At 39.7% G+C, this 11351-nt stretch overlaps 2 protein-coding genes and 1 non-coding gene across 3 annotated transcripts; 1 reads left to right on the top strand and 2 right to left on the bottom strand.

Moving 5' to 3' along the window:
• Positions 1–6301: 6301 nt before the first annotated feature.
• On the bottom strand, positions 6302–8107 carry LOC130966729 (uncharacterized). Its single transcript, XM_057891552.1, has 3 exons — positions 7452–8107; positions 6923–7247; positions 6302–6430 (listed from the first exon to the last, which is right to left on the bottom strand). The coding sequence occupies exons 1-3, from the start codon at positions 8105–8107 to the stop codon at positions 6302–6304; spliced, it is 1110 nt and encodes a 369-aa protein (XP_057747535.1).
• A 27-nt stretch (positions 8108–8134) lies between these two features.
• On the bottom strand, positions 8135–8734 carry LOC130966727 (uncharacterized). Its single transcript, XM_057891551.1, has one exon. The coding sequence runs from the start codon at positions 8732–8734 to the stop codon at positions 8135–8137; it is 600 nt and encodes a 199-aa protein (XP_057747534.1).
• Positions 8735–9657: 923 nt separating this feature from the next.
• Positions 9658–9765, top strand: LOC130971552 (small nucleolar RNA R71). The gene has a single exon (XR_009082766.1). It is a non-coding gene; the product is annotated as a small nucleolar RNA R71 (small nucleolar RNA).
• Positions 9766–11351: the final 1586 nt, after the last annotated feature.

Below are 11351 nucleotides of genomic sequence, written 5' to 3'. Positions count from 1 at the left end.
ATATTTTTGTTAGTTTTTAGTTAAAATTTACTTTTCTGGACTTTACTATGAGTTTGTGTATTTTTCTGTGATTTCAGGTATTTTCTGGCTGAAATTGAGGGACCTGAGCAAAAATCTGATTCAGAGGCTGAAAAGGACTGCAGATGCTGTTGGATTCTGACCTCCCTGCACTCAAAGTGGATTTTCTGGAGCTACAGAAGCCCCATTGGCGCGCTCTTAATTGCGTTGGAAAGTAGACATCCTGGGCTTTCCAGAAATGTATAATAGTCCATACTTTGCTTGAGATTTGATGGCCAAAACCGGCGTTCCAAATCAGCTCAAGAATTTCCAGCGTTTAACGCCGGAACTGGCACAAGAATGGGAGTTAAACGCCCAAACTGGCACAAAAGCTGGCGTTTAACTCCAAGAAAAGTCTCTACACATGAAAGCTTCAATGCTCAGCCCAAGAACACACCATGTGGGCCCGGAAGTGGATTTTTATGTCATTTACTCATCTTTGTAAACCCTAAGCTACTAGTTCTCTACAAATAGGACCTTTTGCTATTGTATTAGAAAGCTTTGGATCATGTTTTTATGATTGAACCCTCTTTGGGAGGCTGGCCATTCGGCCATGCCTAGACCTTGTTCTTATGTATTTTCAACGGTGGAGTTTCTACACACCATAGATTAAGGTGTGGAGCTCTGCTGTACCTCGAGTATTAATGCAATTACTATTGTTCTTCTATTCAATTCAGCTTATTCTTGTTCTAAGATATTCATTCACACCCAAGAACATGATGAATGTGATGATTATGTGACGCTCATCATTATTCTCACTTATGAACGTGTGCCTGACAACCACTTCCGTTCTACAAGCAAACAAGGCTTGAATGTTTATCTCTTGGATTCCTTAATCAGAATCTTCGTGGTATAAGCTAGAATTGATGGCGGCATTCTTGAGAATCCGGAAAGTCTAAACCTTGTCTGTGGTATTCCGAGTAGGATTCAAGGATTGAATGACTGTGACGAGCTTCAAACTCGCGATTGTGGGGCGTTAGTGACAGACGCAAAAGAATCACTGGATTCAATTCTGACATGATCGAGAACCGACAGATGAATAGCCGTGCTGTGACAGAGTGCGTTGAACATTTTCACTGAGAGGACGGGACTGTAGCCATTGACAACGGTGATGCCCAACATACAGCTTGCCATGGGAAGGAGTAAGAAGGATTGGATGAAGACAGTAGGAAAGCAGAGAGACGGAAGGGACAAAGCATCTCCATACGCTTATCTGAAATTCTCACCAATGAATTACATAAGTATCTCTATCTTTATTTTATGTTTTATTCATCTTATCAATCCTCTATAACCATTTGAATCCGCCTGACTGAGATTTACAAGATGACCATAGCTTGCTTCATGCCAACAATCTCCGTGGGATCGACCCTTACTCGCGTAAGGTTTATTACTTGGACGACCCAGTACACTTGCTGGTTAGTTGTGCGAAGTTGTGATAAAGAGTTGAGATTGCAATTGAGCATACCATGTTGATGGCGCCATTGATGATCACAATTTCGTGCACCACATCCCAATTCCTTGGCAATCCAATCTCTCTAAGCTTGAACAATTGTCCAATTCCTTGATTTAATTGCTCATGGGAAGAGATGAAGTGTGGTCACTGATTATACCACATGTATTTCCAAATCAAAGTGTTGGGAGGATTACATGTCACTATATCCGCCCAAACCCCAATTCGGTCCAACATGAGAAAGCATTTCTAGCATGATCTCCTCATCCCTTTTCCAAGGCTCAAAGGAGATCCAATTATGGAGAGTTTCTTTTCCAAGACAACTAACCAATTGAATTAAGACCGAAAGCTTTCTAGTAAGATCAAGAGAAAAGAAAGAAGAAGAAGAATGAAAACTATAATTGATCCATCAAATTACAACAGAGCTCCCTAACCCAATGAAAGGGGTTTAGTTGTTCATAGCTCTAGAAATGGAAAATGGCAGAAAAGAAGAATACATGCTAAAAGTACAGAAAAGTAAATCTATAGAGAGTAGTTCCCAAAAGTTCCAAGCTTCTCTATAGTTCAAAACTACTCCTATATATACTACTCCTCTTGATCTTCTAGTGAGTTCTTCAAGTCTTGGATGTGGGCTTTGGATCTTGAGTTGAAGCAGTTCTCATCTTTAGTGGCCCAACTTGCAGAGAAAGATGAATTAGGCTTTGGGTATTTAGTAAGATTTAACGTTGATTTCTATTGTGGGTTCGAGAACGTTAGTGGCATTCACTTTTTCCACTAACGTTCCAACCTCATATATCCACGTTAAATCCAACGTTAGTGGTCTTAATGCGACCACTAACATTGCTTTCTCAAAACTTGGCTAACGTTATTGGGACTCACTTTTCCCAATAACGTTGGCTTATACCCTTTCGCAAACGTTAATGGGAATCACTTTTCCCATTAACGTTGCTTAGTGCCCCTACGTTCCTACGTTAGAGTCCACGTTAGTATAGCTAACGTGACTCTTAACGTAGGTGTGATCCACCTTCGAGAGCGTTAGTGACACTCACCTTTGTCACTAATGCTCCAAATGTCATATTCTCTACGTTAGAACTCACGTTAACTATGTTAACGCGGCTCTTAACGTAGTAGTGAAGCCATCTCCCAACGTTAGTGACAAAAGTGAGTGTCACTAACGTTGGTTCCTTGATCTCAACTCTACGTTAACTTTCACGTTAATAGTCTTAACGTGAAAGTTAACGTAGGCAATGCTAGATGGTCCAACGTTAGTGACAAAAGTGAGTGTCACTAACGTTGGCTTTTGTTTCCTCTTTCACATTAGAGTTCACGTTAACTAAGTTAACGTGATTCTTAACGTGGATCATTGCCAAGTTTTCCAACGTTAGTGGTGTTCACTTTTACTATTAACGTTGGAGTTCCTTTTTCTTGTACGTTAACTACCACGTTAACTTAGTTAACGTGGCAAGTAACGTGAGCTTTGGGTGGCTTCGCAGGCGTTATTGGAGATCACTTTTCTCATTAACGTTGCAAGCTTTACCATTCCACGTTAGTGTTCACGTTAACTAAGTTAACGTGAATACTAACGTGGTTCTTCCTTGCTTCCTTTGCCCTGAAAACAAGCAATTAAAGTGCATCAAAGCTCTAGCCAAAGTCATGAGATTATGCATCATCAATTTATCATGCAATTCTAGCAAAATACTCATGAAATTATGCAAAATTCACAAAAGTTGCTTGAATCAAGGTGTAAGTGTAATTTCATCCAAAACTTGCCTTATTCACTAAGAAAATGCATGAAACTACCCTAAAACAGTAAAGAAAAGGTCAGTGAAACTAGCCTAGATGCCCTGGCATCACAACACCAAACTTAAAGCTTGCTTGTCCCTAAGCAAGTACTGAAGCATAAGAAGAATGAAATGAAATAACAAGAAGATAAGATAGAAGTAGCATTCTTGGTTTATGGGGTTTCATGCATAGCAACTTAGGTTCTTTTCCTCTAGGTTTCAAGCCTTTATCAAATCCTTAGTCACCTTCTTGATTGCATCCTTTAAGGCTTTTTTCTTATTGATCCTTCCTTCTTTTTCAAAGTTATTTTTCTTTTTGCTAAGTGCTTTGTAAGAGGGCGACTCTTTATGATAAGCTTTCAGCCAACACTCCCAAACCAGTTAGTTTTAAGGTGCTAGGTGTTAAGACACCCCTAAGGACTTACTCCCTCAAGTCTCTTTCCCTCATACATACACACCACAGGCATATGGTTTGTTATTTTTCATTTCTTGAGACCTTGGTGTCCAGCACCTCTTTGGGTTACTAAGTGTTTTGTATCAAAGGTTACTCTTGATAGTGGACTTTCAGCTGATAATCCCGGATTAGTTAATCCAAGTTACCAAGTGATAATGCACCCCTAAGAGATTATTCATCCAAGTATATCCTTTGTACATAAACACCACAGACATATGCCTCAGTTTTGAAACCCTTGATGCCTAGCATTGTTTCTTATTGTGTTTCTTTCCTTTTTACTTTTATTGCTCTTTCTCTTTTCTTTTTGGGATCTTATTGTTTAGCTAGTCTCAAAGGGTGTGTCTCAAACAAAGGACTTAGGATAGATAGTTGCTTTCTTTCCTTCTTTGGTGAACCAACTTAGCTTACTAATCAACCTACCACAAACATTCAGAATGCACTTCATAAAATAACTCCACTCTTGTTCTTTTCATAACATTTTCTTTTTTGATTAACTTAAAGAGACAAGCATACAAGTAAGAAAGGTGAAAGTGAACACTTAAGACATTAGGCTAGCACATTAAAATTGTGAATAAAGGGGAACAAGTAAAAGATGCAGGTTCTATTCAATCATTTTTCACTTAGAGTTTTTCAGTTCGAGATGGGTTGAAACAACCTCATGATATCTTCCTTGGTATTCTCGTCCTAATAATTGCATCCCTGTCTGTTTCCTTGGATGATGGGGTATGCTCATTCCCTGAGATTGATTGAATTCCTGCAACACTATTAAAAGTCGCTTGTTCTCCAAGCACTTGGAAGAAGGTTAGCATGCATATATGTTTGTGGTCTTCAGAACTTAACTTGGTCTGTGAACACCAAACTTAGTTCTTTGCTTACTTGACAAATTGGATGCATGTAAGAACCTTGTGTGGTTTTTATTAAGAAACAACTATAAGCAAAAAAATATATATATATAATCTATATCTTAGAGGATAAACCTCTATCAAGTAGGTTCTCTAATTGCTAGAGGGATGCTTCATCACTAAGGGTTGCAATGCACTCTTCAGCTGAAATTTTTGGTGGAACACCAAACTTAGAGCCCTATATTCACCCTTGAATTATTTTTTGTGTGTAACACCAAACTTAGTTCCTCACACTATAGAGAATCCAACTTGAAATTTTTATTGAAAGACTTATGAAAAGAGAATTACCTCAGGTTGGGTTGCCTCCCAACAAAGCGCTTTTTTTTTAGCGTCGCTAGCTCGACGATTCTTTCCTTAGTTGAGGTTGTACTTCTGTTTGGGGTTCTCCCCTCTGCTGCCCAAGTAGTGTTTGAGTCTTTGTCCATTCACAGTGAATCTTCTCTTTGAGCCTTCTTCCATTATTTTTATGTGTCCATAAGGTGAGACTTTTGTGACTAGGAAGGGTCCCGACCATCTTGATTTGAGTTTCCCAGGAAAGAGTTTCAGTCTAGAGTTATAGAAAAGCACATGTTGCCCTTCTTCGAAACTTCTGGGTACCAAATTGAGATCATGTCTCCTTTTTGCGTTTTCCTTATAGATTTTGGTATTTTCATAGGCTTGAGATCTGAATTCTTCCAATTCTTGAAGTTGCAGAACCCTTTTTTTACCAGTAGCAGTGCTATCTAGGTTCAGTGTTTTAAGGGCCCAGGAGGCCTTGTGCTCCAGCTCTAACGGCAAGTGACAAGCCTTACCATACACCAGTTGATATAGGGACATCCCAATTGGTGTTTTGAAAGCTGTCCTGTATGCCTAAAGAGCATCAATCTAACTTCTTCGCCCAGTCCTTTCTTGATATCCCCACAGTCTTTTCCAAAATCCTTTTCAACTCTCGGTTAGATATCTCTATTTGCCCACTTGTTTGGGGATGATAAGGTGTGGCAACCTTATGCTTCACCCCATATTGCAGGAGTAGGGCTTCCAATGGTCTATTGCAAAAATGGCTCCCTCAATCACTGATGAGGGCTCGTGGGACTCCAAACCTAGTGAAGATATTCCTTCGAAGAAAGTTTATGACCACCTTGTTGTCATTACTTGAGGTCGCCACTGCCTCCACCCACTTAGATACATAGTCTACTACCACCAAGATAAACTTGTTTGAATATGAGGGTGGGAATGGTCCCATGAAATCGATTCTCCATACATCAAACAGTTCAAGTTCTAGAATGTATTGCTGTGGTATCTCATTTCTCTTGGGTAGGTTGCCAGCCTTTTGGCATTCGTTGTAGCTTCTCACCAATTCCTTAGCATCTTTGAAGATAGTGGGCCAGAAGAACCCACATTGCAGCACCTTTGCGGCAGTTCTTTCTCCTTCAAAGTGACCTCCATAACTAGCACTATGGCAACTCCATAGGACCTTTCGTCCTTCTTCATCTGAGATGCACCTTTTAAGGATTCCATCTGAGCATTTCTTAAAGAGATAGGGTTCATCCCAAATAAAATACTTGGCATTATTGATGAGTTTCCTTCTTTGATATTTGTTGATTCCAGGGGGTAAGTCACCGGCTGCTTTAAAATTGGCAATATCCGCAAACCATGGTGCTTTATGAATCATCATTAGCTACTCATCTGGGAAGAATTCATTTACAACTATATCATGGGCATCATTCTTCTCACAAGGTATTCTGGATAGATGGTCTGCCACTTTGTTCTCCACACCCTTTTTGTCTCTAATTTCGATGTTGAACTCCTGCAACAATAAGATTCATCTGATTAGTCTTGGTTTTGACTCTTGTTTGGTAAATAGATATTTGAGTGCTGTGTGATCAGTGAAAACAATAACTTTAGAGCTAATAAGATATGATCTAAATTTGTCAAATACAAAAACTATAGCCAACAATTTCTTTTCTGTAGTGGTATAATTCTTTTGAGTATCATTAAGGACCTTGCTGGCATAGTATATCACATGCACCAAACTATCTTTTCTCTGTCCTAACACTGCCCCAACTGCGAAATCAGATGCATCACACATCAGTTCGAATGGTAAATTCCAATCAGGAAGGGTGATGATAGGAGCTGAGGATAACCTCTTTTTCAAGTTTTCAAATTCTAGCATGCATTTTTCATCAAAAATAAATGGTGTATCAGACATTAGGAGATTGCTTAAGGGCTTGGCTATCTTTGAAAAATCTTTGATAAACCTTCTGTAGAAGCCAACATGTCCCAAAAAGCTTCTAATTGCCTTGACATCACTTGGTGGAGGTAACTTTTCAATTAGCTCCACCTTAGCTCTGTCTACCTCAATACCTTGATTAGAAACTTTATGGCCAAGAACTATTCCCTCTGTCACCATGAAATGACCTTTTTTCCAGTTCAAGACTAGATTGGTTTCTTGACATCTTTTCAATACCAAGGCAAGATGGTTTAGGCAATTAGGGAAGGAATCTCCAAATACTGAGAAGTCATCCATGAAGACTTCAATGAACTTCTCTATCATATCTGAAAAGATGGAGAGCATGTAGCGTTGAAAAGTTGCTGGTGCATTAAATAGCCCAAATGGCATGCGCCTGTAGGCAAACACTCCATATGGGCATGTGAATGATGTTTTCTCTTGGTCTCTTGGATCAACCACTATTTGGTTATATCCTGAATAACCATATAGAAAACAATAATATGCATGTCCCGCAAGTCTTTCCAATATTTGATCCATGAAGGGAAGTGGAAAATGATCTTTTCTTGTGGCTTCATTGAGCTTCCTATAGTCAATACACATTCTCCAGCCTGTGATGGTTCTTGTAGGGATTAGCTCATTCCTTTCGTTGGGCACCACAGTGATTCCTCCTTTCTTGGGAACCACTTGAACTGGACTGACCCATTGGCTATCTGAAATTGGATAGATTACTCCACCCTGCCACAATTTCATAACTTCTTTCTGCACTACTTCCTTCATTGCTGGATTCAACCTTCTTTGGGGCTGAATGGACGGTTTGGCACCTTCTTTCAGGAGTATCTTATGCATGCATATGGCTGAACTGATTCCCTTCAAGTCAGCAAGTGTCCATCCAATGGCATCCTTATGCTTTCGCAAGACTTGAAGCAACTCTTCCTCTTGTTCTTGGCTGAGGGCTGAATTTATGATCATTGGATAACTTTTATTTTCTCCCAAGTATGCATATTTGAGGGTGGTTGGCAGTGTTTTAAGCTCCAGTTTGGGCACTTCTTTTCCTTCCTTCTTTTCTTCTAGCATGCCTTGAACATGTATTTCAGCAGTTGCAGCTTCCTCGCTTGCTGCTAATTCTTCTTCTGTTGATGCTTCAAGTTCTTCTTTAAGAGTTTCTTGTACCAAAGCCTCTACGGAGTCCAACCTCATACATTCTCCTAATGAGTTGTGTGGGTAACTCATGGCTTTAAACACATTGAATGTCATTTTCTCCTCATGTAATCTAAGGAGGAGTTAACCCTTTTGGACATCAATAATGGCCCCAACAGTGGCTAAGAATGGTCTTCCTAGGATGATGGAAGTCTTAGCTCCTTCTTCCATGTCTAATACCACGAAATCTGCTGGAAAGATGAAGTCTCCCACCTTCACCAGCAGATCTTCTACTATCCCATGGGGAAATTTGAATGATCTGTCTGCCAGTTGTAGCGCCATTCTTGTTGGTTTGGCTTCCTCAATCTTCATTTTTTTCATCATTGCTAGAGACATTAGGTTTATGCTGGCTCCTAGATCACATAAAGCCGTTTCCACAGTGATTTCCCCAATAATACAAGGGATTTGGAAACTCCCAGAATCCTTCAATTTCTGGGGTAATTTGTGTTGGATGATGGCGCTGCATTCTTCCGTAAGCACCACAGTCTCATTATTCTTCCAGCTTCTCTTTTTGGTCATCAATTCCTTTAAGAACTTGACATTGAGTGGCATTTGCTCTATTGCTTCCGCGAAGGGTATTTTATTTGTAGTTTCTTGAAGATTTCTAAGAATCTTGAGAATTGGTTGTCCTCTCCCCTCTTCTTTAACTGCAGTTGCTGGGGGTATGGAGCCTTTGAGAAACATGGTTTGAGTACTTCTTCTTCTTGATGTGGCATAGGATTTGAAGGTTGAGCTTCCTCATGTCCTTTGTTTTCTTCATCTAATTTCTTCTCTGGTGGTTTCTTGTGGGCTTCCTTCAATTCCTTCCCACTTCTGAGGGTGATAGCTTGACATTCCTCCTTTGGTATTGAGTTAATATTGCTGCAATTGTTGTGTCCAGGGATTTGCTTGAATAAGAATTCAATTTGTGTTTCCAGTTTCTTGATGGTAGCATCTTGATTCTGCATGTTGGATTGTACTTCTTCCCGGAAAGCTTTACTATCTTGAATGTCCTTGCATAGAATTTCAAGTAGACCCTCAATCCTTGAGAGCCTATCCTCAGTTATTGATGGTGGGTTAGATGGATGTTAGTAATATCTCTGTGAGGTATTTTGATGAGTGGCATTATTGTTGGAGTTGAGGTTGTGGCGTCTCTGATCTTGCCCTTGGTCTTGTTGGTTTCCCCATCCAAAGTTGGGGTTATTTCTCCATCCAGAGTTGTAAGTTTTGGAGTATGGATCATGGACTTGTCTAGGTGAGTTTCCAACATAGTTGACTTGCTCCCAATCACCTTCTTCTCCTATGTTTACTCCTTCTTGAGCTGATGATGAGGTGATAGCTGCTGCAACTGGGTTCTCCTCCACCTTCTTGGTGAGTTCTGCTAGCTGCTTAGTGATCATCTTGTTTTGAGCTAACAATGCATTCATATGGTTCAGCTCCATTACTCCTCTGGTGTTACTTCTTTCGGAGGCATAGAAGTAGTCATTTTCAGCAACTGTTTCAATGACATCTATGGCTTCTTCAATGGTTTTCTTCTTGTTTAGAGAGCCTCCTGATGAATGATCCACAGCCTTCTTTGACTCATAGGAAAGACCTTCATAGAAGATGTAAAGTTGAACCCACTCATTAAACATCTCTGGTGGGCATCTCCTTGTCAAGTCTTTGAATCTCTTCCATGCTTCATAAAGTGTCTCACCATCTTGTTGTCTAAAAGTTTGCACCTCAGTTCTTAGCCTATTGATCCTTTGAGGAGGGTAAAATCTTGCTAAAAACTTGTTTACCACTTCTTTCCAATTGGTTAAGCTCTCCTTTGGGAAGGATTCAAGCCATTTGGATGCCTTGTCCCTGAGTAAAAAAGGGAACAAGAGCAACCTATAGATATCTGGGTGGACTCTATTGGACTTCACTGTATCACAAATCCTCAGGAAGGTGGTCAAATGTTGATTAGGATCTTCTTGAGCGCCTCCTCCAAATGAGCAATTATTCTGCACAAGAGTGATGAGCTGGGGTTTTAGCTCGAAATTGTTGGCATGTATGGTGGGCTTCTGAATGCTGCTGCCACAGTTTCCAAGATTAGTATTGATATAGGATCCTAAGACTCTCCTTTCTTGCCCAGCCCGGTTTGTATGGCCTTCTCTGACATGATTATGAGCTTCTTCTTCATGATTTTTCTCCAGATTTTCTTCCATGTTGGGTTCAAAATACTCTTCCTCTTCTTCCTCAGCACCAATAATCCTTTTCCCTCTTGCTTCCCTTCTTAGTCTCCAAAGGGTTTTTTCAGGTTCTGAATCAAAGGATGTTGAAGCTCCTTCTCTTCTCCTTGTCATACAACAAACAGATTGCACAACAGGAAATAAAATGAAGAAACTATTCTTGTTAGAGTAATTGTTAGTGTGAGTGATGCAATTTATCAAATAGTTAGTGGGTTAGTAAGCAGAATTGTAATCAAAGGAAGAAAGAACGAAAAAAAATTAAAAGAGGGTGCAGGTGGTGAAGAAGAAATTAAAATAAACTAAAAGAAATTAACTGAATAAGCTAAACAAAAAGAAAAATGCTCAATCTAGTGATCTTCCAACTTAATCATTGTTGATTCAAAATCAATCCCCGGTAACGGCGCCATAAACTTGATGCATGAAAACTTGTCTCTCAACAAATTTCCCTTCGGCAAGTATACCGAATTGTCGTCAAGTAAAACTCACAATAGAGTGAGGTCGAATCCCACAAGGATTGATTGGTCAAGTAACTTTAGTTAGAAGAATGTGCTAGTTGAGCTAAACAGAATTTGAATTGAGATGCAGAAATTTAAATGACTGAAAAGTAAATAACAGAAATTAAAGTACAGAATCTTAAATGGGGATTTGGGATAATGAGCATGAATTTAAATGGCAGAAAGTAAAGAGAATGGGTAAGATCAGAAATGGGGAAATCATTGGGTTCAGGAGATGTTGCATTCTCCGGATCAAGTTCATTCTCATCTCTTCCTCAATCAATGCATTCATTGATCTCCTTGGCAATCTTAAGTGATTGGATCCCCATTCCTTGGCAATCCAATCTCTCTAAGCTTGAACAATTGCCCAATTCCTTGATTTAATTGCTCATGGGAAGAGATGAAGTGTGGTCACTGATTATACCACATGTATTTCCAAATCAAAGTGTTGGGAGGATTACATGTCACTATATCCACCCAAACCCCAATTTGGTCCAACATGAGAAAGCATTTCTAGCATGATCTCCTCATCCCTTTTCCAAGGCTCAAAGGAGATCCAATTATTGAGTGTTTCTTTTCCAAGACAACTAACCAATTGAATTAAGATCGAAAGCT

The sequence above is a fragment of the Arachis stenosperma genome, chromosome 3 (genome assembly GCF_014773155.1).
Source record: "Arachis stenosperma cultivar V10309 chromosome 3, arast.V10309.gnm1.PFL2, whole genome shotgun sequence".
Taxonomy (NCBI): domain Eukaryota; kingdom Viridiplantae; phylum Streptophyta; class Magnoliopsida; order Fabales; family Fabaceae; genus Arachis; species Arachis stenosperma.
This window is presented reverse-complemented; position numbering and strand designations above follow the sequence as displayed.

Excerpts from the sequence above, each read along its gene's own strand:
- LOC130966727 (XM_057891551.1), bottom strand. The coding sequence starts at position 8,734 with ATGTTTCTCAAAGGCTCCATACCCCCAGCAACTGCAGTTAAAGAAGAG.
- LOC130966729 (XM_057891552.1), bottom strand. The coding sequence starts at position 8,107 with ATGACATTCAATGTGTTTAAAGCCATGAGTTACCCACACAACTCATTA. Across the intron at positions 7,248-7,451 it reads ACCATCACAGGCTGGAGAAT|GCGCATGCCATTTGGGCTAT; the intron begins GTGTATTGACTA and ends GTTTGCCTACAG. Across the intron at positions 6,431-6,922 it reads CTCCACCAAGTGATGTCAAG|GAGTTCAACATCGAAATTAG; the intron begins GCAATTAGAAGC and ends TTATTGTTGCAG.